At 43.6% G+C, this 26509-nt stretch overlaps 1 protein-coding gene and 2 long non-coding RNA genes across 3 annotated transcripts in view; 1 reads left to right on the plus strand and 2 right to left on the minus strand.

Annotated features, from left to right (window-relative positions):
* Window positions 1-1978: 1978 nt before the first annotated feature.
* Window positions 1979-6946, minus strand: P2ry1 (purinergic receptor P2Y1). Its single transcript, XM_005077921.4, has one exon. The coding sequence runs from the start codon at window positions 6933-6935 to the stop codon at window positions 5814-5816; it is 1122 nt and encodes a 373-aa protein (XP_005077978.1). The 5' UTR covers window positions 6936-6946; the 3' UTR covers window positions 1979-5813.
* A 1695-nt stretch (window positions 6947-8641) lies between these two features.
* LOC110342410 lies at window positions 8642-16475 on the minus strand. Its single transcript, XR_002384472.2, has 3 exons — window positions 16408-16475; window positions 14340-14430; window positions 8642-13980 (listed from the first exon to the last, which is right to left on the minus strand). It is a non-coding gene; the product is annotated as an uncharacterized LOC110342410 (long non-coding RNA).
* The window catches only part of LOC110342405, a 94678-nt gene continuing 82408 nt past the window's right edge, over window positions 14240-26509 (plus strand). Inside the window, exons 1-3 of the long non-coding RNA XR_005880303.1 lie at window positions 14240-14667; window positions 19453-19551; window positions 22331-22507. This is a non-coding gene — a long non-coding RNA (uncharacterized LOC110342405). The remainder of the gene's footprint in view (window positions 14668-19452; window positions 19552-22330; window positions 22508-26509) is intronic.

Here is a 26509-nt window from a genome sequence, read left to right on the forward strand (position 1 = left end):
TCTCATCCTGTTTCTATAGCTAGGCATGCCACCTTTTACTAAAACAATGGGTAATTTACAATTTTTGTAATGTCTACTACAACAACAACAAAAAAATGGGTAAAATAAAATCTCTAACAAAACCTAGGACACAACTACACACACACACACACACTGATATCATATCCATACTTATCAGTACTATTATCTATTCTATTTACTTTGTTGAAGCTCATCCCTCATAACCCTTAATCAGTGTGTTCTTTCCTCTCTCTGACTTTGAGTGGAAACTTTACTTCCCACCTGTAAACCAAAGTCACAGAATTTCCTGGATCATCTTCAGGTTCTCTGTCTTAGCCCAGCATGGAGGACTTGTCATCTGCACACTGGTCATTTCTAATCATCAAGCGATCAAAAGAAGAACTGAGGATTCTTTTCCCCCGCTCCTTATGAAAGACAGTCCATTCGCCTCCACGTCCCCATGCCATCCCCAGCTCTGTTCCTGGGTCACTGTGGTCTGGTCAGCTGCTCAAATGTACCCACAGCTGCTGGTGTGGACTGTCCATCAGTTCCAATAGCTATGCCGACTGCTCAGGGCAGACCCCAGGATCAGCCCAGAGCACTGCGACTTTGCAGGGTTAACAAGTATGGGGAAAACATTAACACAGATTTCAAGTGACATCTGCTGTGTCCACAGTGCTTGTGCTGTCAGATCTCTGGACCATAACAGATGAGCTCTGATCGCAGGGGCAGCTTTTACATTTGGAAATGGAAGTTCTGACCGATTTGGGGGCAGATTTCTAAATTTCCTGAAAAGAGTACTAAAATTATCTAATATATTAATAGGAGGAGAAGAAATAAAGTGCACTTTTACTTGCAGAAAACAAATGCTCCGTAACTCCAAACTGAAGGGGATTTAGAAAGCCAGTGTTATTAAAACTTTAGGACAAAGTCTTAAAATAGCAAGACAATTGCATGCATTATTCCTGAGTATGAATTAATTACACACACTCCAGTACACACTGTAGCACACATGCCCATTCACAACACTCCAGCATACACACTGTAGTACACATGTATCCCAATAATACTCCAGTGCACATATATACTCTAATACACAGAAACACACACACACACACACACACACACACACACACCTACCAAAGTTGATGTCACAAATAGTGCAGTCTGCCCAGTGAATGTAATAAAGACTCTTCTATGGACTTACCTGTTTCTTAAGGGCTGGTGAAGATTTGCATATGTCCTGTCCACATCTTCACAAGAATTTGTTACAGGGCAGTTCTGGAAGGCGTCAGAAAACCCAGTACAGGGTCCTTGCAAATTTACCTTTACCTTCTCTAGTGAGACATTTTCATTGTGTGTGTGTGTGTGTGTATTGTGTGTGTTTCTTACAATTTGGTGACAAAAGCAATGTAAGCTGAAAAATGGAGCTAAAAAAGATGGTTAGCATAATTACTTCCATGGGTAGGCAGAAGCAGGCAGATCTCTGTGAGTTCAATGCCAGCCAGGGATAGAAGCAAGTTCCAAGACAACTAGGGCTACACAGAGAAACCCTGCCTCACAACCACCCCCCCTCAAATAGATTATATCCTTTCTTAAACATCAAATAATAATAATAATCTTAAGGATTAACTTACACAAGAATTCTTCTTTTGTCATAAAATTTTATAGCCCACTTGTCATTTTAAGAAATTACCAAATTAATACAATGTATCCTGCAGTATTTTCCATTCTGGGTATTATTATTATTATATTTTAACTTTTCAATACAGGGTTTATCTTTGTAGCTTTAGAGCCTAACCTGGCACTCACTCTGTAGACCAGGCTGGCCTTGAACTCACATAGACCCACTTACCTCTGCCTCCAAAGTGCTGGGATTAAAGACATACGCCATCACAACCCAGCCACTCTGTGTATTATCTGTTAAATGTGAGAAGACTTTTGAGGAAAAACAGTGTAATAACACAGACACCATCACCACATTTCATAGTTTTATTGAATCTTTCTCAGTTTTGTCTATGATAAGTATAATTCATAATTCTGATGACCACAACTATGAAGTACTGCTGTTACTATAAATAGCAGATAACAAGGTTGGCTGCCATGCCTTAGACACACCACACACACACACACACACACACACACACACACACACACACACATTCATATGCATTCACAGAAGCATGGGAGATTCTGTAGCCTCCTACAGTCAAAACAATTCTGTGCTTTTGCAGGAAATACACCTCCTCTTAATTACAAAGATAATTATATGCAATTATTTCAAATTTGCTAAACTACCACTGATGCACAAGAACCCAAGAAGGCTCCAAACATCAAGTAACACTGTTCCATACCACTCAATAGCACTGGTAACCACAAAGAAATTTGCTTCCATCATTTACATTAAAATCACAGATACTATAAAAATAAAATTTTCTTGCAAAATCACTAAAACAACATATCTCAAATGCACAAATTTTGATATGTAACATAAATTCACCTTCATTTAAAAATCTGACAGAGTTTAGCAGTCAAATGATACAGTTATCACTGAAAATGTTGGCATTAAAGTTACCAGCTTCTCGAAGAGAAGAGATTAAAAATCAATTGCAATGCTGAACTTGTTGCTAGTGTTACATAAAAACCTCAAAGAAGTTAAGATTGCACTGTGTTACCATAAGAAAAAAATACAATACAAAGCTTCAAGATCTAGCATTAAACTATCCGTTGCATGTTTGTCTCCCTGTTTCACTAAAGTCTTCCTTTAAATTCTTAAGTTATATCTATAATGCCCAACTCACTAGACTTCTAAATCATCAATTTTGAATTGGAGACAAGCCTACAGCCTTTGGCAGTGGAAGCCCTGACGGTAATTAGGGCAATATTCTAAACTTTCTCAAAAGACCAAACAAACTTTCTACAATATAAATATGAGTAATGTAGACAATATAGAGCCTTTCTAAAATACCCTACACTTGCTATGAATCTAATATGAAATTATGTCTGTAGAACAAGAACCCTAATTAAAAGGAATCCATGCAAATCCAAAATCCAGGGGATATTAAACACATAATAAGGCAGATCTGTTTAGATCCAAATACAAACTAGTCTTAAATGTTCAATACTAACATCTGAAAAATATCTTAAATATAACTGTCATCTTATCTAGCATTATATATTATTGTAAAATATGCCAGTGTAACATTTGAATGCGATACGTTGCAATAAATAGAATTTACATTGGTATGTTGTACCTTCGAGAAAAGTTTTAGAGTCTGTACAGCAGAAGGCCCGTGAACTTCATCAATAAATACTCTTACAGCAATAACATTCAATTGGTAAAAGGAAAGCTTCGATACAGACTTACTAGAACCACCACTTCTAAGTCCCTCTCACTGGTTGAATTCTAGCTGTTGCTAAAGTAATGGTATCTGTTGTATCAAAACCTGGTTTAGTGTCCTGGCTGAATAAGTAGACACTTTCAGGGTTCAACCTGTCCACGCCACCCACAGCTGGTGAACACTGAGAATTTTAGCCAAGGACTAGATGGGAGAGCCCTAGGAAGCACAGAAACATAGTTCCCAACAGCTCTCACTGCCTGCTTTTCAAGATTTGCCCCAGCACCGATGGTGTCAACCCAGGGATGTCCCATCACCCCTGCTGTTCATGAAGAATGGGCTTCAAGCCTCAGGTGACCAACAACTTCTCAGTGTCCACCTTGTGGGTTTTAATGTTGAATTCTCCCTCATGTGCTAAGTGTCTTCATTTATCGATTGAGTTGAACAGAAGTTCAAAGCAACCTTCAGAGAGTCAAAGGACAAGGAATGAACAACAGAACCAGCAACAAACACAGACCCTTGAACCTGGAATGGAAACAGTTTCATATTGTGACATTTAGTGACTGCTAAATCTCACAGTCTGGGTGTGATTCACCCAAATGCCAGCAGATCACTCTGGCATGCTTGCTCATATCAGGTGGCACATATGGGTCTTTGTGGCCAACAACACGTTGCTTCATCCTGACCTGAACGTGCGCAGGTCATCTCGGGGACTTCTTTTGGAGGTTGGCACCGTCAGTCTTGTTACTGTGTTAAATGATGAAGCAAGTTCGGGGAGAAACTTGCTCTTCCTTAGTTAGGGGCTGGGGCTGTGTCTCAGTGGTTGAACTCTTGCCTAGTATCCACTAAGACCAGATCCCAATCCCCAGAACGAGGAGCATGAAAAAGTTCCCCTCACCAAAACAGACTCCCAGAGAACCGTTGATGAATGTTGAAACAGTGCGTTTAACACATACCCAAGATCAGGCTGGCATCCTGAGACTCAAATGGAGAAATCTGTATCAGATAATGAGGAAATGATAAAGACATATGGATCACTGAGCTGTGCGTCTCTGAAATTTCCATTTGGGTTAGTTTAACGAAATTACCTTTGAGCCACTGAACATTGCTGAAGTGTTAACATAGTGAGGAAGTATTTTTGTTATTCAGAGGAAATTATTTCTAAATTTCAGTATCCTTTACAAGTATTTCACTACTGTCTAGCAGACAAGGGCAGGAAACACTGGCTATCCCCTGACTACTAAGGGCTAGACAAATAACTTCACTTTTCAGTTTTATGGTGCCTCGGGTACTTGCAAGCTAACTTCCTTTATTTTCTCTTTGCAAATGTTTTTCATCTTAAGAGTCATTAAAATATTACAATTCGTTAAGAGACTACAGTTTTCCATCCTCTCAGCACACCTATGACTTCCTGCATTTAATGTTTTCAAGAACTTTGAAGAAACAAAAAGAACCCTCCCATTATTTTAGTTTTACATCCTTCTTCTAGAATTATACGCACGCCCCCCACACACACACCTCCAGCTGCATTGTGAATGTCAGCCATGGCCCTCTGAAACACCGACGTCCTGCCCAGTGGCCCTCCATCTAACAGTTCTGCTACTTCACCCAACCAACCTTCCGTCTACAATGCAACTGTGATTTCTCAAAATTGTTTTCACAGATGTGAGTGAGCACTTCTCTTGGAACACAAAGTCCAAAGACACTGCACAGCAGCGGAGCAAGAGAGAACTTTTTTTTTTATCCCAGGGAGCCTAACGGTCCACAGTATTTACAAGAAAAACACATGCACTTCAACTATTTTGAGTGTATTTTGCCAACAATATAACATCCGCAGCCTCCCACCACCAAACATTAAACAAGCAATGGGCAGTAATCAGCTTTCCAGAAATACCCGGAAACACCCATTTTCCACACATGAAAGCTCATTGATTCTTGTTTTTCTATTCAGTTCCCCCAAAGGCATTGTCAGCCACCGTCCACGCTTCTGAGGGACTGAAAGACATGTACCACAGGCATCGGCTCATTACTGAATGGACTCACCAAGGTTTCGTTAGACTATGCCAAACGGTTTTTGAACGTATGGATTTTAGTTTGTTTATGCCATGAGTTGTTCACAGCAACAGGGGCTGGGCAAATCAAAAACTCAAATTCCAGGTGGCCAGTTTTCTTGGAGAAACTTTTAATATCAAATTTGCTCTGCTACACATGCGCACACACACACTTTTAAGTAGAAAAGCCTGGGGATTTCAAAGGAGGAAGAGGGGGTGTTTATCTAGGTAGTACTGTTTGATTACACATACTTCTAGTAAGTAAGAAAGGAGCTTCCAGGAAGGAAAGATAAATGTGAATGTGTAACAAATTGATGCTTTTTTTTTTTTAACTGACTATGAACTCAAGGGGTAGCAAGCAAAGTGGCTGGTTCTGGGAGCATCCTACCACGTGACAAAAGTGAGGTGTTTGGGTCTTGTGCCTTCACAAGCTTGTGTCTCCGTTCTGCTTGAACTCGGATAAAATGTTGAGAGTCATTTCTTCACTCTTGGACTGTAGATTGGCCTCACTCCTCCTGGAGGCTTTCCTGGTGGCTCGGGACAGCCTCCTTCTGAAGGTGTCTCCAGCCAAGAAATAAAGAATGGGGTCCACACAACTGTTGAGACTGGCTAGACCCCGCGTCACCTGGTAAGTGGCATAAACCCTGTCATTGAAGTCACACATTTCCGGGGTCTGGAAATCCAGGCGCGCCCGCAAGTTCATCGTTTTCATCACATGGAAAGGGATGTAGGACACGGCAAACACCGTCAGGACAATTATTACCAGGTAAATGGATTTCCTCCTGAGAGGGGAGTTGTCCAGGTCTTTGTAAATCAAAGCTCTAACGATCAACCCGTAGCAGCCCAGGATCAGCACCAAGGGGATGCAGAACATGGCCACCGTCGTGCACATGCTGTAGATGAAGTAACTCCGCAGGTACTCGTCCGTGGTGGTGTCATAGCAGGTGACGGTTTTGTTTTTCCGGATCCCCGTGCCAGAGTAGAAGAGAATGGGGGAGATGGCCACCACCACGATGAGCCACACCAGCACGCTGACGTAGACAGCGTTCTTCTTCTTGAGCCGGCCCAGGGATTTGAGCGGGTACACCACGCCGCTGTACCTGTGCGCGCTGATGCAGGTGAGGAACAGGATGCTGCCGTAGAGGTTCACGTGGAAGATGAATCTCTGCAGCTTGCACATGGCATCCCCGAAGATCCAGTCGGTCTTGTTGAAGTAGTAGAAGATGAGGGCTGGCAGGGTGAGCACGTACAGAAAGTCGGCCAGAGCCAAGTTGAACATGTACACGGAGATGCCGCTCCAAGGCTTCATGTGGAAAACGAACATCCAGATAGCCACGCTGTTGCCAATGAAGCCGATGATGAACACTAAGATGTAGACCGCCGGCAGGTAGTAGAACTGGAAGCCGGTCTTGGTCAGGGCACACCGGAACGAAGAGGCAACCGCGGCTGTGGAGGCCACGGTACTGTTCCCCCAAGGCGAGCCCAGGTCAGCCAGGAGGGCTGTATCCGTCCCGTTGGGGACAGCCGGCCAAGGCACCTCGGTCATCCTTCGCTGCTCTCCAACTCAGGCAGCAACTCGGAGGGGCAGACCGCGGCGAGCAGGCGGCAGCGGCAGCGGCGGCGGCGGCGGCGGCGGCGAGAGGCTCAGAGCGCATCGGAGGCGCGGGTGCGGGGAAGGGACCGCGCGCGGGAGCTCGCCACGGGTCGGGGCGCGCGGGGGCTTGCCCACGCCGGCTCTGGCCGCGCGTTCGTCGCGGGCCATGAAACTCGCCCCGGGGTTTGCGACCGAATCAAGCTGAAGGACAGGCGGCGGGCAACTTCCCGGTCCAGCTGGCGGCGCCGAGGTTACACAACAGGACGCGCCGGGCACCTCCACCAAGTTTGCAAGTGCGCTCCGGTGCAGGGCAGACGATCGGCGCTGCGCGGCGCGCCCCAGGCGCGCCGGGGTCAAGTCCAAGTCGCTCGGCGGTTCCCAGTGGGGAGAGGGCGCACGCCAACCACCTCCCCGCATGGATCAACTTTGCCTGGCCATCTGACTGGTCCCTACCTTGCAAGCCGGGACCTTCGCCGCCGGAGCCAACCCGGGCCGCTTCTTCCGGCCGCGCTCGCAGCCCGCGCTCAGCCTCGGGGTGTCCGGGCGGCGTCCTTTGGAGAGAGCGCGTGACCGCGGACCCCGGCGCTCCTAGCCTGCACCCGGCTCGCAGTCCATGAAGGCTGCAGCCCTACCCGCGGCTCTGCTGGGTCTCGAGTGCCGGGAGGGGGCAGGAAAGAGAGCCAGGGCTCCCAGCGGGGTGGGCGGAGCCTGGGAGCCCGGGCGAGTCCGAGCTCCGCGGGGAGGAGAGGGGCGTGTCTCAGCCGTGCAGGCTCGTGGCGGCGGGCTCAGGGCTGGGCGCACAGGGCAGGAGGTGGCCTCTGGAGGCAGGGATCTTGGTGCCCCTGCACGCCTGGCACGGCGGCCAACACTCGAATTGGTGATCAGAACAAAAGGTATGCCAGGGCAGCGATGGCTACTGGCCTGGCCAGCGATTGGCCAGAGGGGTTCCCTCGGCCCTCCACCAGCTGGCTCTGCAAAGTGAAGTTGCTGACACCCTGAAAAGGTTCTTTCTGGACGCTGATGGCCTTCTGCCTGAAGCTTTGAGCTGAGAAGCCTAGGCAGACGTCTCCAGAGCCTCTCGGAACTCGCAAGGTGTTTGCAGGCTCCAGACAGCCAGCAGTCTGCAGGTGGGCACGCCCTGGCCCTGCACGGCGTCTTGCTCTGCCCAGCGCGTGTAGGAACCTGCTGATCTCAGAGGGTGCCAGCTCTGAAAGAGTGAGGGTGGTAAGCGGCATGGGCGAGTCGCATTCTGCCCTTCGTGTCTGTTTGCTTTCATTGTTGTTGTTTTCTTGTTGTTAACCGCCACTGATTTTTTTTAATATGCCTGCTTAGCAAAATGGCAATAAACCAGCATCACTGGTATCGTTATTGTGAAATTGTCCTTAAGAGCCTGCTTCAACGGATGTTGGTTAATGCTGCAGAAATCACCAGTACAACTTGCTGGCTGACACTTGCTGGAAAAGACAAGCCCCCTCAAACCTCCATTCACATTTAATTAAATATCAGAGATCACAGTGAAAAGCATTTCAAAATCAAACTGATTATTAGACACAGCTTTATAGAGAAACTTTTTTCGTTTGGGAAGTGGTTTGGTCTTGTTACCAATCCTAGTTCTTAAAGTTCATAGTAGACATCTTAAAAGCACAAACAGAGACCAATGTAATTAGTGTATTTATTGCAGATCTCAGTTTAGGCCTCCAAGTGCATAAAAAATGTAGGCAACATATTCCAAAATGTGTTCACACTTAGTTGCAAACTAAATGGATCATTTCCTACTTGAAGACATAATTAAACAGACTCCCCCAAGGATGGCACCAAGGACTTTATGACAATTTACCGATTAATGTATTTTGTGTGCTGCATTAACAAATACATTTCTCTTGTGGAAAAAATATAAGAATGAAATGTCTTCAACTATATACTGTAACTACTTCTTTCTAGTCCCATATAGTAAATTACTTTGTTCCCTTAAAAATACTGAGTACAGGTTAGTGAAATGGTCGAGCCTGTAGAGGAATTAGTCACTTACCATTGAGCCTAAGGACCTGAGTTTGAAGGAAAGAAGTGACTCCCACAAGCTGTCCTCTGACCTCCACATTCATGTGGGTTGTGACACATAAGCATGTGTTATAGTGTGTTCACACACACACACACACACACACACAGAGAGAGAGAGAGAGAGAGAGAGAGAGAGAGAGAGAGAGAGAGAGAGAGAGCAAAATAAGATGTAGGGTGAGATAAACAGACAACAGACAAAAAAACCTTAGAGGAAAATTATGAGCTCCTTGCTAAGATACCAGAAAGAAAACTACTCCACACCACCCAGTGAGTCCTTCTGGGGAACACACCGATGCTGTGGGTCGTGGCTGAACCCAAAGCATAGTGATGATAGAACCGGAACAAGCCAGACTGCAAAGACGATACAGTTTTGAAACAGCTGTGTCATCTTCTCTCTGCTGCCTGCCTTCCAGTCTTCACGCCACATGATCTCATAGCCTATGCCTTAACAGGTATTCTCACATTGTTTGATTGACAGGTTACTGGCCAGGCTGCCCGTACGCACTATGAAGGAAAAGGAAGCAAGGGAAACCATTAAGCATTTCAAGGGTGCTCAGGAGGTCTTGACTCCTGACTCCTTTGCATTTTTCCTATTTGCAGTCTAAGCAATGTATAACCTCCCTCAGAAGTCTGTTGCAAATGCATTAGCAGCTCATGTGAGTGTTTTAAGATCTACCGTTGGTCCAAATAGCACTAAGCACTTTCAGAAAACCTACTAGAAATTTAGGGAACCAGCCTGCATATCATAGACATTTGAAATCTGGGTTTAGAAAAAGTGATTATTTTAAATACTACTTTTGCATGTGTCATATTTAACTGCATATTTAATACTATGCTTAAGGTACATTAGAATCAAAGTGTGCTTTATTGGAATAAGCTACAATTATTTGTCAGTAACTTTGTATAACTAGATTCAATGAAGGAAAATTAAAAGATCACCTAAGACAGACTCTTCTGTATCCACATTTGAATACAATGACATATGCCTTAAAAGCATAAGAGAAACATACGCCCCATACTGCCTCCAACATCTCCTGCAAGCCCTTGGATGCTAATTGGTAGTGATCTGGAGTTACCATGTGTCGGGGCTCAGGTACTTCCAAGTCTTTGCCCTTTGACAATGCCACACAGTCTGGATTAAAGGACCCCGAGGGGCCACCTTAGCCAGATCTCTGTGGTCTCCTCTTCTCCTGTCTGTAGACACCCACATTGTCTCTTGAGGTGAGGCTCAGGATCCAGGATGTCTTGTGCTCTGGGTTCTTTGCTCCTCTGCCCACCGTGAGACCTAACAAGGTCACTGACACTGCCTTCCAGGAAGAAAGACTACCCACAAGTTCCAAGAAGAAAGAATCTAAGCAGGCAGGGCTAGACTTCCCCTTCTATTTGCTGGTCCTTTCACCGAACGTAAGAATAAAAGCAGACAGCTTCCGTTGTGGGTTATGCCTTTGTTCTTTTCAGGATCCCGTGCCATATATGCTTTAGCTACAGAAAACCGATATTTTCCCATTACTAATCCGTTATATGTTATAAATGTGTTCACCACAACCCTTAGGATGGGTAAGGGAAGGTATCGTATCTTAGAGATTTGTGGCTAGTAAGATATTTAAATTTAGTTGAAAATGCTAAGAATACACGAAGCTTATCGCAATACCATGTAACAGAGCAGCAAAAGTCTCAGGAATGGCTTCCAGAAGCCTGTCTTCGGACAACAAAGGAATGAAGAAATGGCAAACAGACACACATACAGACACACAGGAAAGCTGAGATCAGTCAGGTGATCTGGGTTCTCAGATGGAGAAGTCACAGTGTGCCAGCAGCTTGTGATCATGTTTGTTAGGTAACCACCCTGAAGGGAGGCAGGCTTACATCACCCAACCGAACACCAGGCAGGAGGCAGGGTTAGCTAGTCTTGGTGTGATCTGTCTTCAGGCCATAAATACCCTCAGGGAGAAGAACTCTGGTGGACATTTCCGCACACTCTCAACATTTGAACTCGGTCCAGAGGAAGGCTGTGCCACAGTCATGGAGCTGGGGTATTGAGGTCCCGGACACAGCCATGCTCATAGCAACAACACACTTTCACCTGGGGATTTCACTATCTCCCCATAAACCTAGGTTTTATAGTCAGCATTGGGCACACTTAAAAAACAAATGTGTATGGGCTGGGGAGATGGCTCAGTGGTTAAGAGCATTGGCTGCTCTTCCAGAGGACATGAGATCAATATCCAGCAACCACAAGATGGCTCACCACCATCTATAACCCCAGTTCCAGGGGATCCAAAGCCTTCTTCCGGCTTCATCGGACACCAGGCACACGTGTGATCCACAGACATGTATGTCGTTCAAGCATCCATCCATATATTAATCTGATAATCTTAAAGTGGAAAAAGGAAAGAGCCAAAAAACAAAAAGCCTGCTCTGCTTCTCTACGGTAGAATATACCCCATTGCTGCAACGGGCAGTAATGTTACTGTGGTCAATAACCTGATAAAATGATGATCAGAAAGGTTAGGGAATTCACCGACTCCCGAACACTAGAAACTGGGATTAAACTTGGAGTCACATCCTTTAAATTGCAAGCTAGCAAAGGAGCAGGAAGTGTCTAGGGTCACTTCTAGGAAAGCTTAACTCTTAGTGGCCATTAAAGACTGAGTATTAAAAAAAAAAACAGCAAGCTGGGCGGTGGTGGCGCATGTCTTTAATCCCAGCACTTGGGAGACAGAGGCAGGAGGATCTCTGTGAGTTCTAGACCAAGCCTGGTCTACAGAATGAGTTCCAGGACAGCCTCCAAAATAATACAGAGAAACCCTGTCTTGAAAAACCAAACCAAACCAAACAAAACCAGCAATTCCCAGCAGACTCCTCTCCAGACAGAAGATAGTAAGCTGGACCTCAAAGGCAGTGATAGCCACAGAGACTCTTAGAAGCTTCTCAGATGTACTCACTATGCCTTTACATGGCTTTTATAAATAAAATAGGCAGCAATCCATGTACAAACTGAAAAAATGATAATTATAGAACTCAGGTCCCTATGCCCTCAAACTCATGAAGACAAACTTCTTGCACTCAGATTCTCATTACCGTCTTTAGAAAGCCTAGTTTTTCTTGTTTAAAAATAAGTATCGAAAAGGTCATTGAAAATAACTCCAGTTTGTGTCCACAAGCAAGAAAACACAAAGAAAAATCTGATTAAAATAAGCTTTCTAACTTTAAAGTCAGCAAACCCCACACCACAAACGCTAGAGCCAAGTTTGGGGTCAGCATGGAAAGACAGACATCAATGGCTGGCACAAATCTTCAGAGTTTTCAGGTAAGAGGGATGAGGCCCTGGCAAGCAGCCAAGGAGACCCTGTAGAAGCTCCTAAGACTAAGGAATGAAAACAGGATGGTTTCTGCAGAGTGCCCTCGGAAATGCGAAAAATGTTCCTTCTCAAATAAGAGCGATAGGGACACACCGGAAGCAGGAAATCTACCGCATCCTCAGGGACGTCCTCCAGCAAAGGAGAAGCAGGAGAGAGGGCTAAGGTGGGAATTGAAAAGAAGCCATCAGAAAGAATGAGAGGACGGTCATGTGTCAAGAGGGCCCAGCTGCTCCTGTCAATTACACGCTCGTCATGGATTCAATCAGTAGACTTCCTGAAAATTTATTCCATTAGAAATCACAGCAGGGGGAGAAACAGAGGAGACAGAAACTGCAGGTCAAGGTTGGGATGGGGAGGAGCGAGCAGCTCACTTCAGCGCTCCCTAGAGGAGCAGTCAGGGGGGTCGTCCACAACCAGCCTTCTGCTTTGCACAGACGAATACTAGATTAGTTCTAACAATGCTTCCAGCGCTCAGTTTAGGTTTTGTGTTTGTTTGTTTTGAGATAAGTTTCCCCTGAGTAGCCTTGGCTGAGCTGGGATTTTTAGCAATCCTCCTGCCTCGGTTTCCCAAGCGCTGAGACTACAGGTTGCACCACTGTGCCTGGTTTAGTTAAGATTTCTATGCAAGGCCTGACAGGATAAATTCTCCCCAGATAGTCTTCCTTCAACAAGCAAAGCCTGGATGTTGGGCTTGTAGAAACAAGCCTGGATGTTGGGCCTTGGTGGCACACACCTTTAATCCCAACACTCGGGAGGCAGAGGCAGGTGGATCTCTATTAATTCGAGGCCAACCTGGTCTACAGAATGAGTTCCAGGACTGGCGCCATAGCTACTGGGAAAACCTGTCTGGAAAAACAAACAAACAAAAAAAGGAAATAAAGAAGAAAGAAAGGAGTAAGCCTAGTAATGAAGAAATCATTCCATGAGTCAACTTGTTAAAGACAATTAACTCCAATTGCCTGTTCCTAACAGCACAATGAAACAAAAATTAAATAAAAATCACATGGGAAATCATTAATTTTGTTGGAGAAGAACCAAAGTAGGACTGATGATATGCTTCAAGTAGAGAAATAGCTTCAGGTAGAGAAACAATCATTTGCTTCTTATGTTTTCCAATGACAAGTGGAGCTGACTCTCAGGGTCTCAAGCTAGTTTTGCTTTTTGCAGCCTTCCTCATTTGTAGATGACTGACGTAGCAGCAGCCAGGTATCTCTGCCTCCAGGGTACTACATCACGGTAACAGTAGATAAGTGATGTCCCGTCTCACCTTGAGGTCCTGCGTTGCTTTTTGGATGTAAGTGAAAATACAGATTGTCTGGTAGAGTCTCCTTGGTGTGGATCAAGGGACTTTGCTTGTGTAACAAGGTACCCTTGGTGTTGAAGCTGCTCATCCCACCACTGCCACTGCCAGCGTGTACCAAGTTTTATGTGATGCTGTTTGACGTGGCTTTGTTGAAGCTTCTCCCGTCTCTAACTAACACGTCTTAAGGGCTCAGGACTCTTGGGTTGTGACATCTGTGTGCCATCCACTGCACTGAATGAGGTTTGTGTATTCGCTCATTATCGAGAGCAGGAGCCTAGAGAGGAAGACAGAACTGGGTTCAGAAATCAGTTAAGGCCCCCTTAAAAAGTTAAATAATGGCTGCCTTGTCAAATCAGCTCTATGTCGATGATCGTATTAAATAATTCCTCTATCACCAACCAGCTGTCAGAATGCAGAGCGGTTGGACCGTGCCTGGCACACAATATGTACAAAATAAACAGCGGGTATTATATTGTGGGCATGATTGTTATTTGTAATGTGTTCTTTGTTTTTCTATCTTAACGGATAGGCCTTGACAAGAAGATGCTTGCTTGCAAGAAGCAAAGCAACAGCTTCGACACAGTGATTTCTTCCAAGGATGAAGAAGTTGGATAAGAAAGTGAGCGTGAGAACCTGAAGGAGGCTTTTGTTCTTGCTGTCTCTCGAGTCTTGGCGGAGAATCAAGTAACAGATTTCAAGGAACTGGAAGCATGATCCACTTACTCTGGAAGAAGAAAGACATTGAGGCAGGGAATGAATACTTCTTAAAAATTGTTTCCCTTAAAAAAATAATAATACTGTGGCCACACATTGTGATTGGAATGGAGGAAAGGGTGTTCAGACTGGAAGAATCTCCAGGAAGTTCAATTTGACAAATTCCCTCAGTGTCCTAGAGGCACAGGATTGTGCCTATGAGAGAAAACAGCATTCTTGGAGAGATGAGAGCAAGCCCTGGAAGAGGGTGAGTGAACGCTCATTACCAGTGAAGGCAGCCAGGTAGAAATACTCAGAGAGAGAGAAAGAACTGAGTGAGCTTCCTGGATGCACTACAGAGAGAGAGAGAGAGAGAGAGAGAGAGAGAGAGAGAGAATGAGAATATGAGAATTTACTGTCATTTCACCTGCTTTGTCTTTACTAGGGTTGAGGATGGGGGAGAGAGAGAGAGAGAGACAGAGAGAGACAGAGAGAGATAGAGAGAGAGACAGAAGAAAAGAGAGAGGGGAGGGAGGGTGGAAATGAGGAGGGAGGGAAGAAGGGAGGAAGGCAGACTTTACCTGTGTGACTGGAGAATGGAAGACTTCCTTCCATCAAGGTAAGTTATGAGCTTCTGCTCTCCTCACAGAAGCCAGCCTCGGGGCACGTATGTGCCAGTGACACCCTAATTATTACCCTAATTATTAATTCAATTGGAGAGAAGCCCCAGGGACACATTTACAGTAGCCCAAATCCCTGGAAATAAGGAGTTTGACGTGAGCTTCAGAGCAGCAGAGAAATTGAATTTGGTTTGGAGAATGAGTGCCTCAGGAGAAAGTAGAGAGTGGCAAGGAATGGAAAAACTCCATGCGCTGATTGCGTTAGCCAGGCGTGGTTAGTGCTCTATGAGCTCTGCTCAGGCTTGAAAAAGCACAACTGTAAGGCAGGCTGCGGTTTTCTTTAGCAAGACACCGTGAGAGGTCAGCGTCACCAGTGAATATCGCCAACTGTCAGGGATTGCCTTTGAAAAGCGTTCTGAGAGACAGCTATGGCAAGTGGAAGCTGAGCCTAGCTGCCAGACAAATCATTAGTAGTATTTAAAGACCAGCTGGGCTGGCCGGGCGTTGGTGGCGCACACCTTAAATCCCAGCACTCGAGAGGCAGAGGCAGGCGGATCTCTGTGAGTTTGAGACCAGCCTGGTCTACAAGAGAGCTAGTTCCAGGACAGCCTCAAGCCACAGAGAAACCCTGTCTCAAAAAACCAATAAATAAATAAATAAATAAATAAATAAATAAATAAATAAATAAGACAAGCTGATATTAATATCGGCTCAGGGCCAATTGGGCCCTGAGTCACACTACTCTAAAGTACATACCCAGAGGGCTTCAAGTTAGCACGCTGCAGGGATATTTGTACATCCGTGTTCACTGCAGCACTACTCACAATGTCCAGGAAAAAAAAGAAAAAAGAAAAACAATGGGACCATCTTAAATGTCTATCATCACCAAGACCAACACCATCACGTAAAGCCGAAGTATGTCCTCGTGCTGGGATGCCTTGCAGGACAAGAGTCAGACTGGGCTATCTGAGGTTAGCTAGAGAAAGTCCTAACGAAGGCGTTGTGAGCAGCAGCCATGGGGAGATTTAGATAAAAACTCATCGAGCGTTGCTGAAAGAAAAAGAAAGACGTCAAAGTCCTAACAATGAGTCTGAAACCTCAGGAGAGAGTTTAAAAACCCTCTAATGAGTGATGGGGAAAGGAAGGCATGCCAAGTGAGGGAAACCTAGGCTGCAGAAAGATGTGTAAACTGTAAACAGAGGTTTCTCTGGCCCACCTGATCCTGCAGTTGCTCCTAAATAGCCACTCAGCAGGGGCTTACTCTTAATTACAAACTGCATGGCCTATTACCGTTCAGGTTCAGGCTTGTTAATAGCTAGCCCTTACATGTAAACGAACCCAACCCGTATCTTTTAACCTTTGCTTTGCCACCTGTCTTGTGGCTTTACCTGTGCTCTAATACAGCTAGCTCCTCCTCCGCTCCTCCTCCAGCAGCTGGCTGGCCTCTCCCTGACTCCTCTCTTCTCCTTCCCTGCATTTTCAGTTCGACTTTCCCACCTGGTATTATCCTGATTTGCTATAGGCCAAGCCAGTTGTTTTTTTATTTTAAATCAACCAATGGGCATAAAACAATCACAGAAGGCCTGTCCCACAGCAGTAAAACAACCATAGAAAATCTGAGAAAGGGAAGGAAATGTAAGCGTGCGCAGTTTTCAGAGCCACGTAAGTTTTTAGTAAATCGGTACATTTACGCACACGAAGGACTGTATTCTGTTGTTTATGACAGTAGCTACATAGAGAACAGATGTTCTCTCTCTCTCTCTCTCTCTCTCTCTCTCTCTCTCTCTCTCTCTCTCTCTGTGTGTGTGTGTGTGTGTGTGTGTGTGTGTGGCAGACCCATTAAAACGCAGAGATACATTGTTTTGCTGAATGTTGAATTAAGGGTCATTGTTACTTGTCAACCTGACAAAATCTAGAGTTACTGGATGATGGCTTTCTTAACTAGGGATCAAGATTGAGTTTTATTAAATAGGTTGATGGATCTAGGAGGAGTCATTCCGGATGTGGTGGCACCATTTCCAGGCCTGGGCGCTAGAGCGAATGAAAAAGAGTGACTTAACCATGCGTTAGCACGAATGCATCAGCCCATCCCTCTCCTGACTGTGGATGCAATGTGACCTCTTCTCTTTGGGTATTGCTGCTGCAACTCCGCTGCCATGATGGACTGTGACCTGGAATTGTCAGCCAAATAAATCCTTCTCCCTCAAGTTCTGTTCCTTGAGGACTATTTTATCATAGCAATGGGAACAGCTATTAAGGCAATGAGGATGTAGGATTCCCTGGGTTGAGGGTATCACAGAAGCAGAGGTCACTGCAAGGGCTTCTTTTTAAATGGGGTTAAATTAAGAAAGTAAGAAGTAGAAAAGAGGATTGCTTTTCTTTGTCTCTCCTTGGGTCAGTTAGCCTCCTAAGGTGGAACAGTTTCTTTCACTAGCTGTGTAAGCAAGTTACTGCTATGTGTTACTTCGTAACACAACAATATGACAGTTATGCTTAGAGGACAGACTGCCAGTGCTGGTCTAGTAGTTCTCTACTTTAACTTAATTACTCAAACTTTGCTCCTTGACTCAGCAATTTGAGCTACTATGTCATTTCATCTATGACACTTATTTTATAGAGTTAACAAGGTGAATTTTATATAGTTAATACAAAGTTAGACTATTTTCCAAGAATGACAGAACAAATATCTGGAACTCAAACCTTTTACATATAAATATCCAAGGTTATAAGAGCAGATTCTATTCCAGACACTAGGCTAATGTTTCTCTTGAATGCCATGAGTATCTAACCTCTCTATGCCTGTAAATCATGAGCACTCCCTTCTGTATCCACTCACCTCAAGATATTTTGAGGACTGTGTGATGGACTTCCACGTTGAGTTGTTTGAAAAAGCCAATGTTATGCAAATTTAAAGAAGTCTTTTGACACATATTGCTTTGCAACAAAGCTGTGTAGGTCTTTGAGATTGCTCTCCACCTAGCCAATCACAAACTCTTAATATACCATCTCACCATAGTGTTTCTCGGCACGGGATTTTACTATTGACTATATAAATACTTAATAACATAGAATCTGGAATATTCTACCACAGACTATTCCTTTTGAAATATAACAGGGAAGTAGATGGGAGGAGTCTATGCAGAACACAGCTATGTTTTATTCTCCTTTTTTCTCCTATGAGGCTTTTCCATTTTTTTCTGTGGTCAAAGAATTTCACATTCTCTAACTCATTCACTGGTTTTTTTCTTTTTAAGACCTGTCCTAATGACCCCAAGTAAGCCTTTATACACCCTAGCCCTCTGTATGGGTAATAAATAGTGTCTGGATGTTTTCTAACATTTTGGACCCTCGATCTTTATGACATTTACTACTTTCTCTGTCCTGTCTTTTTAATTAAATTCATTTTCAAACCAAAAAATTGATTTGGTGAAATAAGCAGATGCAATACCTTGTGTTATCTTGTGTTGCCTTGCGTTGAAGAATGAACTATTCATTTTTATCCACTGACTTCCCTGTGATATTGAAAGCTTTCGCATCCCAAAGATGAATTGTAAGCACTGAGACTCTCTCCTTGAATTTTGTCTGACAAGAGCCTCCATTACAGACACTATCCCTGTGGCTGGAGACTGGTGAGGAGAAAGAGGAAAGAGACATATTTAATTTTCTGCAAGCTTTTATTGCTTTGTAGACTAAACAAAGATTCTTTCAGTTTTTCCAAATAACCTTTTGGGGGGGGTATTTATCCTACTTCTCCTTTAATCCAGAGCTTTTTAAAAATGATCTGTTGTGGGTATTGATAAAAAAGGGGGGTTGCTATGAGAGAAAATTCAAAATAAGATCCTTCTTGTCCACACTGATTTTTATGAGAAATTACATTACTTCATTCAGCAAATATTTAATGAATAGAGTAATGCATAAGAAATTCCATCGCTTACATATGTTTGTAGGAGAAAATGCAGGCATGATGTGGCAGTCAACCTACCTGGCACACTGTGCTTCTGAGTAAGAATCATAACACACCATGCTCCTGAGTGTTCCCAGAAGCCAGAACACTGAATTCTGAAGTGGTGTCAGTAAGTCAGTAACTGGCCTGCTTTTTAATAATTCAAAAAAATCAGATGCTAAGCAATGGGAAGATATAGAGGATCTTCAGATGAAATTAATAAGTGAAGATGCCAATCAAAAATGTTATATACCATGAGTTGGGTAGCATTCCAAAACCAGAAAAACAATGCTTATCGGGTTTTAAGAATAATGGGGAGGGTAAAAATTCAAAGCACAGAGGACTTTTATAGCAGCAAATCTATGTCACACAATGCTGTGCTGGTAGATATATGTCGTTATAGATGTTTTCCAATGCACTACACTAACAGAGAGTGAACGCTAATGTACACTAGAGACTTGGAGTGATAATGACGCTTCAACCATTGCAGACTCATCGAATACAACAAGCATTCTATTTTGGAACAAGATGTTGATTGTGGATGACATTGTATGAGGGCTGAGAAGACATGGAAACTCACTGCTTCAGGGTCAGTATGGTTCTGAGCATCAAATTACCCTAAAACAGTGCTTTAAAAATTCAGCAATGGTTAATCTTAAAATTATTCCAATGTTATGAATGTCTCCCGTATTAGTTGCTTTCTATTGCTGTGATAAAACACAATAGCCAAGGCAGTTTATAGAAGGAACAGGTTTTTTTATGTTGATGCATTTTTGTAATTTAAATTAGAAACAAGCTTATTTCACATGTCAATCCCAGCTCCCTCTCCTTCCCCTCCTCCCCCCCACCCTCCACTAGCCTCCTCAACCCCCCCAGCCAATCTCTGCTCCACTTCCCAGAGAGGGTGAAGCCCTCCATGGGAGAGCTCCAAAGTTTGTCATATCATCCTAGGCAGGGCCTAGGCCCTCCCCCATGTGTTTAGGCTGAGAGAGCATCCCTCCATGCAAATGGAACAGGTTCCCAAAGTCCATTCATATGCCAGGAATAAGTACTGATGTACTATCCAAGGAAGCATAGATTTCTGAGGCCTCCTCACTGACACCCAAATTCAGGAGGTCTAGATAAGTCCATACTGGCCTCTCAGTCACCAGCCTGGGTCCATGAGCTCCCCCTTGTTCAAGTCATGTTTCTGTGGGTTTCACCAGCCCATTCTGGACCCCTTTGCTCATCATTCCTCTCTCTCTTCAACTGAGTTCCAGGAGTTCTGTTCAGAGTTCCAGGAGTTCTGTTCAGTGTTTAGCTGTGGGTGTCTGCTTCTGCTTCCATCAGCCACTGGATGAAGGCTATAGGATGGCATATAAGGATGTCATCAATCTCATTATCGCGGAAAGGCATTTAAGGTAGTCTCTCCACTATTGCTTAGATTGCCAGCTTGTGTCTTCTTTGTAGGTCTCTGTAAATTTCATTAATGCCAGATCTTTCCTCAAACCTGTATCCCAGACTCTCTGGTGGTAGGATTGTAGACTGGCAATCCCTTGATCCATGTCTAAAATCCATATATGAGTGAGTACATACTATGTTTGTCCTTTTGTGACTGGGCTACCTCACTCAGGATGGTTTCTTCTAATGTCATCCATTTGCCTGCAAATTTCAAGATTTCATTTTTTTCCCACTGAGTATTACTCCATTGTGTAAATGAACCACATTTTCTCTATCCACTCTTCAGTTGAATGGCATCTAGGTTGCTTCCAGGTTCTGGCTATTACAAATAATGCTGCTGTGAACATAGTGGAACAGATAGATGTCCTTGTTGTATGAATGTGCATCTTTTGGGTATATGCCTAAGAGTGGAATTGTTGGATCTTGTGGTAGACTAATTCCAGTTTTCCTGAGGAATATCCATGCTGATTTCCAAAGTGGCTGTACAAGTTGGAACTCCCACCAGTAGTGGAGGAGTATTCCCCTTTCTCCACATCCTCTCCACCATAAACTGATATTGGAGTTTTTTATTTTAGCCATTTTGACAGGAGTGAGATGGTATCTCAGAATTGTTTTGATTTGCATTTCCCTAATGGCTAAGGATGTCGAGCACTTTCTTAAGTGTCTCTCAGCCATTTTAGATTCCTCTATTGAGAATTCTCTATTCAGTTCTGTACCCCACTTTTTAATTGGATTATTTGGTGATTTGATGACTTGCTTCTTGAGTTATTTGTAAATTTTGGAGATCAGCCCTCTGTCATATGTGGGGTTAGTGAATACCTTTTCCCAATCTGTGAGCTGCCGCCATTTTTGTCTTGTTGGCTGTGTCCTTTGCCTTTCAGAAGCTCCTCAGTTTCAGGAGGTCTCATGTATTAATTTTTGATCTCAGTGTCTGCGCTACTGGTGTTATGTTCAGGAAGCCGTCTCCTGTACCAATTCGTTCAAGGGTACTTTTGGATTTTTTGTTTTGTTTTGTTTTGCTTTTTCTTCCAGGGTGATAAGAATCCATTGTGATGGGGAAGCATGGCAGCATGAGGGAAGGGAGGGACAGAAACAGGTGTCAGGGAGGTCAATCGTGTCTTCAGTCACAAGCAGGAAGAGGAGGAAAGAGACCAGGACGCGGGGCGGGGCTCCGATATCTCCAAGCCCTCTCCTGGTGACACACTGTCTCAACAGAGCTGTACCTCTGAACTCTTCCCAAATAGTGCTACCAGCTGGTGACTGAGTGTTCAAATATAGGCTTGTAGAGGAAATTCATTATTCAGGCCACCCTTCCTCCTTTTGTTTCCAACACATTTCTGAGTGATAATGCTCTAAAATGAAAAAAAAAACCTCACAAGGGATAAAAAGAATGAAGGGTGCAGCATTGACCGATAAGGGAATTAAATCTGGAGGAGAGGAGAGAGAAATTTTGAAGCCCAGCACTTACTCAAGAAGTAAATGGATTCGAGAAAAGCAGGAGTTAACCAATTTGGAAGCTAGAAGTGGCAAAATGGTTGAGGATGGAGGGTTGATTGAAAGCTATGGTAAAGGATGGGAACCCCAATTTTGGAACCTCATTCAATTCAACTAGAAAACATGCTTCCCCAGGTTCTCCTCCTCTCGGTACTAACAGTCGACTCAAACTCTGATCTTGGAGTATTCCTGGGTGAAATAGAGACCGTTGTGGTGTCAGGTCTCATACCCTGAAGGCTAATTAGTAGACTACAGAAGGAGCCTGTGGAGCCTCTTGACAGCACCCCAAAAGGCCACCTTAAACCCCTCATCCCTCGTCAGACCTCAGCGTCTGCTACAAGTGGGCGCCTCAGTGATGCGCCTGGTCCAATAGACCTTCCTTCAACTCAACTCTTAACACCCAGCAAACATTTCTGTGTTCTCTTGTTCCTCAGTGTCGATTGTGAACGTGTAGCCGGGCTCTGCGTCGCTCAAAGAAAGCTGTATTCCGAAAGAAGGGCTGGACACGATGAACTCCAGCGAATCAACACAGATGACCGCTAACGGTAAAGGAAAAAGGACAAAGACAGGGAAGGAAAAGTCACGGTGTAAAGGCACAGATAATAGCATTGGTGAGTAACGGAAGTCAGTGTACCACGGAACATACAGGGAAAGACTTTTTCTGTGCACATATGAGGACTTGGGTTAAGACCCCCAGCACCTATGCAAATACAGGATGTTTTTTGGCGCATATACATCACTCTAATGCTAAGGGTGGGTAGAGACAGATTTCAAAGTTCAACGCCCATGCAGCCTAACTAGTTCGTTATTTCTGGGTTCCCAGAAGGGATTTCTCAAGAAACGAGGTGGAGGAAATAGAGAACACACCTGACTTTATTGACCTCTGCCCTTCATGCACACATGCGTATACACGAAGACACACATGCTCTACACTTACATGCATGTTTTCAAAAAATTACAAATAAATATGACACCATGGAAAGAATGAAACCCACTCGGATATGCTACATAAGTGCACTCACTGAAATCTGTAATTCTTTAGACATATTATTCAGAGAATATCATCCAGGCAAGAACAAAAAGACAAAGTTATGGAATGTGAAAGGGAAGAGAATAAAATCAATGATGACTGTCCGGGTCCAGCAAGTAAGTGTCAAGTATTCAGGTTGGGGACAACAGAGCAAAGGAGGGGTAGAGACGGAAAATTATGACAGCCTGGCACCAAGCCGAGTATGGAATGATCAGCACCAGGTGAAAAAAAAAAGACCCATGTCCTAACCAAAGTTCAGAAAACAAGATATGAAGAAGAGTTCTTAGGACTCTCCAGCAGTGGGAACACCACTCATGAAGGGAAAATGCAATTAAATATTATTGACCTTATCAGTAGCTGCACTGATAAGAGCAAATGGCTTGGCACTTACAACCCCGTCTTTCCCAAACCATGACTCATCTAAGGGAGGGAAATGAATATATCTCAGAAATACAGTATCTTAAAAATAATTCTCCTAGAAAATTTTTTCTGGAAGCTACTGAAAATGCAGTAAAATGAAAGAGTAAACCACAACAAAGGAAGACATAGAGTTCATGTCTCAAGAGAATGGAGAATAGAGTCCCAGGATTATGTGTGTCTGAGACTCAGTGAGAAATCAGTTAATTTGCATAAAAAAGGCTAAGGAACACAGAAGACCATCTAGAAGAAAGGTTGTTGGAACTAATTCATGGTTGAATGGGTATTGGAAGAATTTCTGCATTTGGTTCTCATCTTAGAGAAGTCAGGAAAATGACTTAGCTGTAATTACCAGCAGGCATTGTTTAATAATAACACTTGGCCAAGGACCAGTTGCACATACACAGAGGTACTATAAGACCTTGTGGATGGATAGTCACAGTGCAGCTATCTTAATGCAGGTACACTCTATTAAAAAATCTAACTAGATTTGGTTTTTCTCTGTTGTTCGTTTCTTAAGTAATAGAATAGTTCTGAGTTGAGAGGGATTCTTAACTATTTTCAGCCCCATCATGCCTGCCACAGTGGTTATGCATCAGTAAAATCTTTTTCTGCCTTTGCCAAGAGCCAGCATCTATTCCATAAACATTTATGTTCCTTTTTCAGATTTATTTAACTTATGTATGTGGCTATTTTACCTGTGAGTATGTATGTGCATTCCTGGTGCCTTCGGGGTCAGAAGAGGGTGTTGCATCCTTTCACACTGTAGTCCCAGGTGGTTGTCAGCTACCTTGTGGGTGCAGGGAACCAAATCTAGGTCCTCTGGAAAAGTAACAGGTTCTCTTAAGTGCTGGGCCAATGCTCCAGGCCCAGGAACTCTTGACTGGCCTCTGATTGGCACTGGTCCCATACTCTCTCACTTCCTCTCTTCTTCAGTTAGCGGCCCGTGAAATTAATAGACTCTTTAGAAATTCTAAGTTTCACACACACCCTTATTTTTACAGTGCTTTGAAACACCATCTCATGATGGACCCCTGCTAGCCTCACAGGCTGTGTAGCCTAGCTGCCCCAGTCTCCCTGTCTCTGCCTCCCAAGTGTTGGGATGACAGGCAAGGGGCAACAGGGAAAACAAATGGCCGCATTGTTAATCCTTAATTAATAGGAACACCTTTTTCCCTAAAGAAAATTGGATTATGATTTTGGGGGAGGTTTGCCAAGACCAGCTGCCAGATGCATGCTGACGCACAGTTACTGTATCAGAAAATTGAATTATCTGGGGAAATTTCGAGTTGACTCTGAGAGACTGGTTTATATAACACTCATTTTCAAGCAAACTTAAGACAGTCTTATTTGTATCTCAGACATTTCTGCCATTCCATTCTTACCGTTTCCACTTAAGCCACTCATCTCTTGAAAATAATATGGAAACAATTCCCAAGGAGTCTGACTGTCCTGCAAAAAGAAGCAAGTGCATTCTGTGAGCTCTCCTTTCCCTCTCTGGACTAATGTAGAATGACTGCAATGCCTTGAGTTCGCTTCACGATGATAACCTCAGCATTCCTCAATACCGTACTATTCAGTTCTCCTGTGAGCAGAGAAACTCCATTGTTGGGCTGTTCTGTCTATCTTTGTGTATGTGTGTGTGTATGTGTGTGCAATTGGATTAATTGCCTGGAGTCTCATTAACAAAATGCAGTCATGGTATAACATTCCCTCATGTTTTTTGACTCCCACAGAATATGGAACAGGTTCTCTCGCTTAGAATCATCCCTGTCTGCCTTTATGTACCTGTGATCTCTGATTGATCTGCTTAACCAAATGTTCTAAACCTTGGGGAAGGAGAGGCAGAGCTCTCGCGTGGATGAGAACTGAATAGAAAGATTTGGGGGTTAAGTCTTAACTGGAGCTAGAATCTGCTATGAGACTTAACACAATTTTCCTGTCTCTCTGACCCTCAGTTTTCCTACCCCAAAGGAGGAGGGAATATTTCCTGTCTGGGGTCACGGTCATGACTGATGTGTGAAAACTGATGTGCCAGATCTAAAATGCTGGTGTCTTATAGATGCGTTCATCCCATCACTTGGAAATTTAATGAGTATTGAATTTTAGCCAGGTGATTCGGAGACACTGACAACTCACTTTCATGTATTTCCTGTGTGCTTCTCCAAGAAAGCCCATAATCTGCCCTGTGCAGTTTTCTTGTAGTAAAAGATGTTACATTAAAAGCTAACATGTTCTCTACCGTAATAACCTGTAAAAGTATTGACATAAATGTAGGTGTTGTTTGTAATAACTGAATTTACTTGGACGTTTAAAATGACATTCAGTAATTTTCAGCAGTTAGGATAAAGTCATATTGTTGAACATCACTGAAGAGTTTAAGAGTGAGAAAAATTTATGATAGAGTCTACCTTAGTGTGTGGCCGGTGAGTTCATGTTATGATGGGTATCACTTTGAAGACTTCCACATGTTAAAATATTTTCTAGCGTGGGTATGGGTGTGGTGTGCATGTTTGCGCAGAAGGGAGTGCAGAGCATGGGTGTTAAGACGAGATTGATGTGGTTGTCTTTCTTGATCACTCCCTCTACCGTGTATACTGAAGCAGGGTCTCTTCCTGATTCAGGCGTGTCTGATAGTCAGTCTTCTGGAAGGATCACCTCTTTCTATCTTCTGGGTGCTGGTATTCCAGGCAGGCAAACACTTTATCCACTAAGCCATCACCAGCCTGTTTTAATTCTTGCATTTGTAAATATCTATTGGTCTTGAGTTCATTCACCGACATGAGGAAATTATGTGATAACCGCACAACAAGGTTATACAATCAGTGATGGCTTTGTTATCTTTGAAAAAAAAGTTCAATCTGTGTACTCTGGCTTAGCACAGATATTAATCACTGTATGATTAAGTTTATAAGTCATCATGTTTTAAATTTTATCTTTCAAATACGTTTCTGATGATCCTGTGTTTGTCTTTTCAATTTTTTTATGCTATACAAAAAAACAGGGTGAAATGTAAAAATTGCTAATCAAAGTAATTTCAATTATCAAATAAATATTGAAATGCTTACCTTTTGTGAGACTAGCACGTCAGAACAAAACTTCAAAAAGGACAATGAGAGAAATACGGGATTAATATTTCAATCTCATTTTTTTAGCCTTTCATGAA

This window comes from Mesocricetus auratus, unplaced genomic scaffold (assembly GCF_017639785.1).
Source record: "Mesocricetus auratus isolate SY011 unplaced genomic scaffold, BCM_Maur_2.0 Super-Scaffold_100011, whole genome shotgun sequence".
Classification (NCBI taxonomy): domain Eukaryota; kingdom Metazoa; phylum Chordata; class Mammalia; order Rodentia; family Cricetidae; genus Mesocricetus; species Mesocricetus auratus.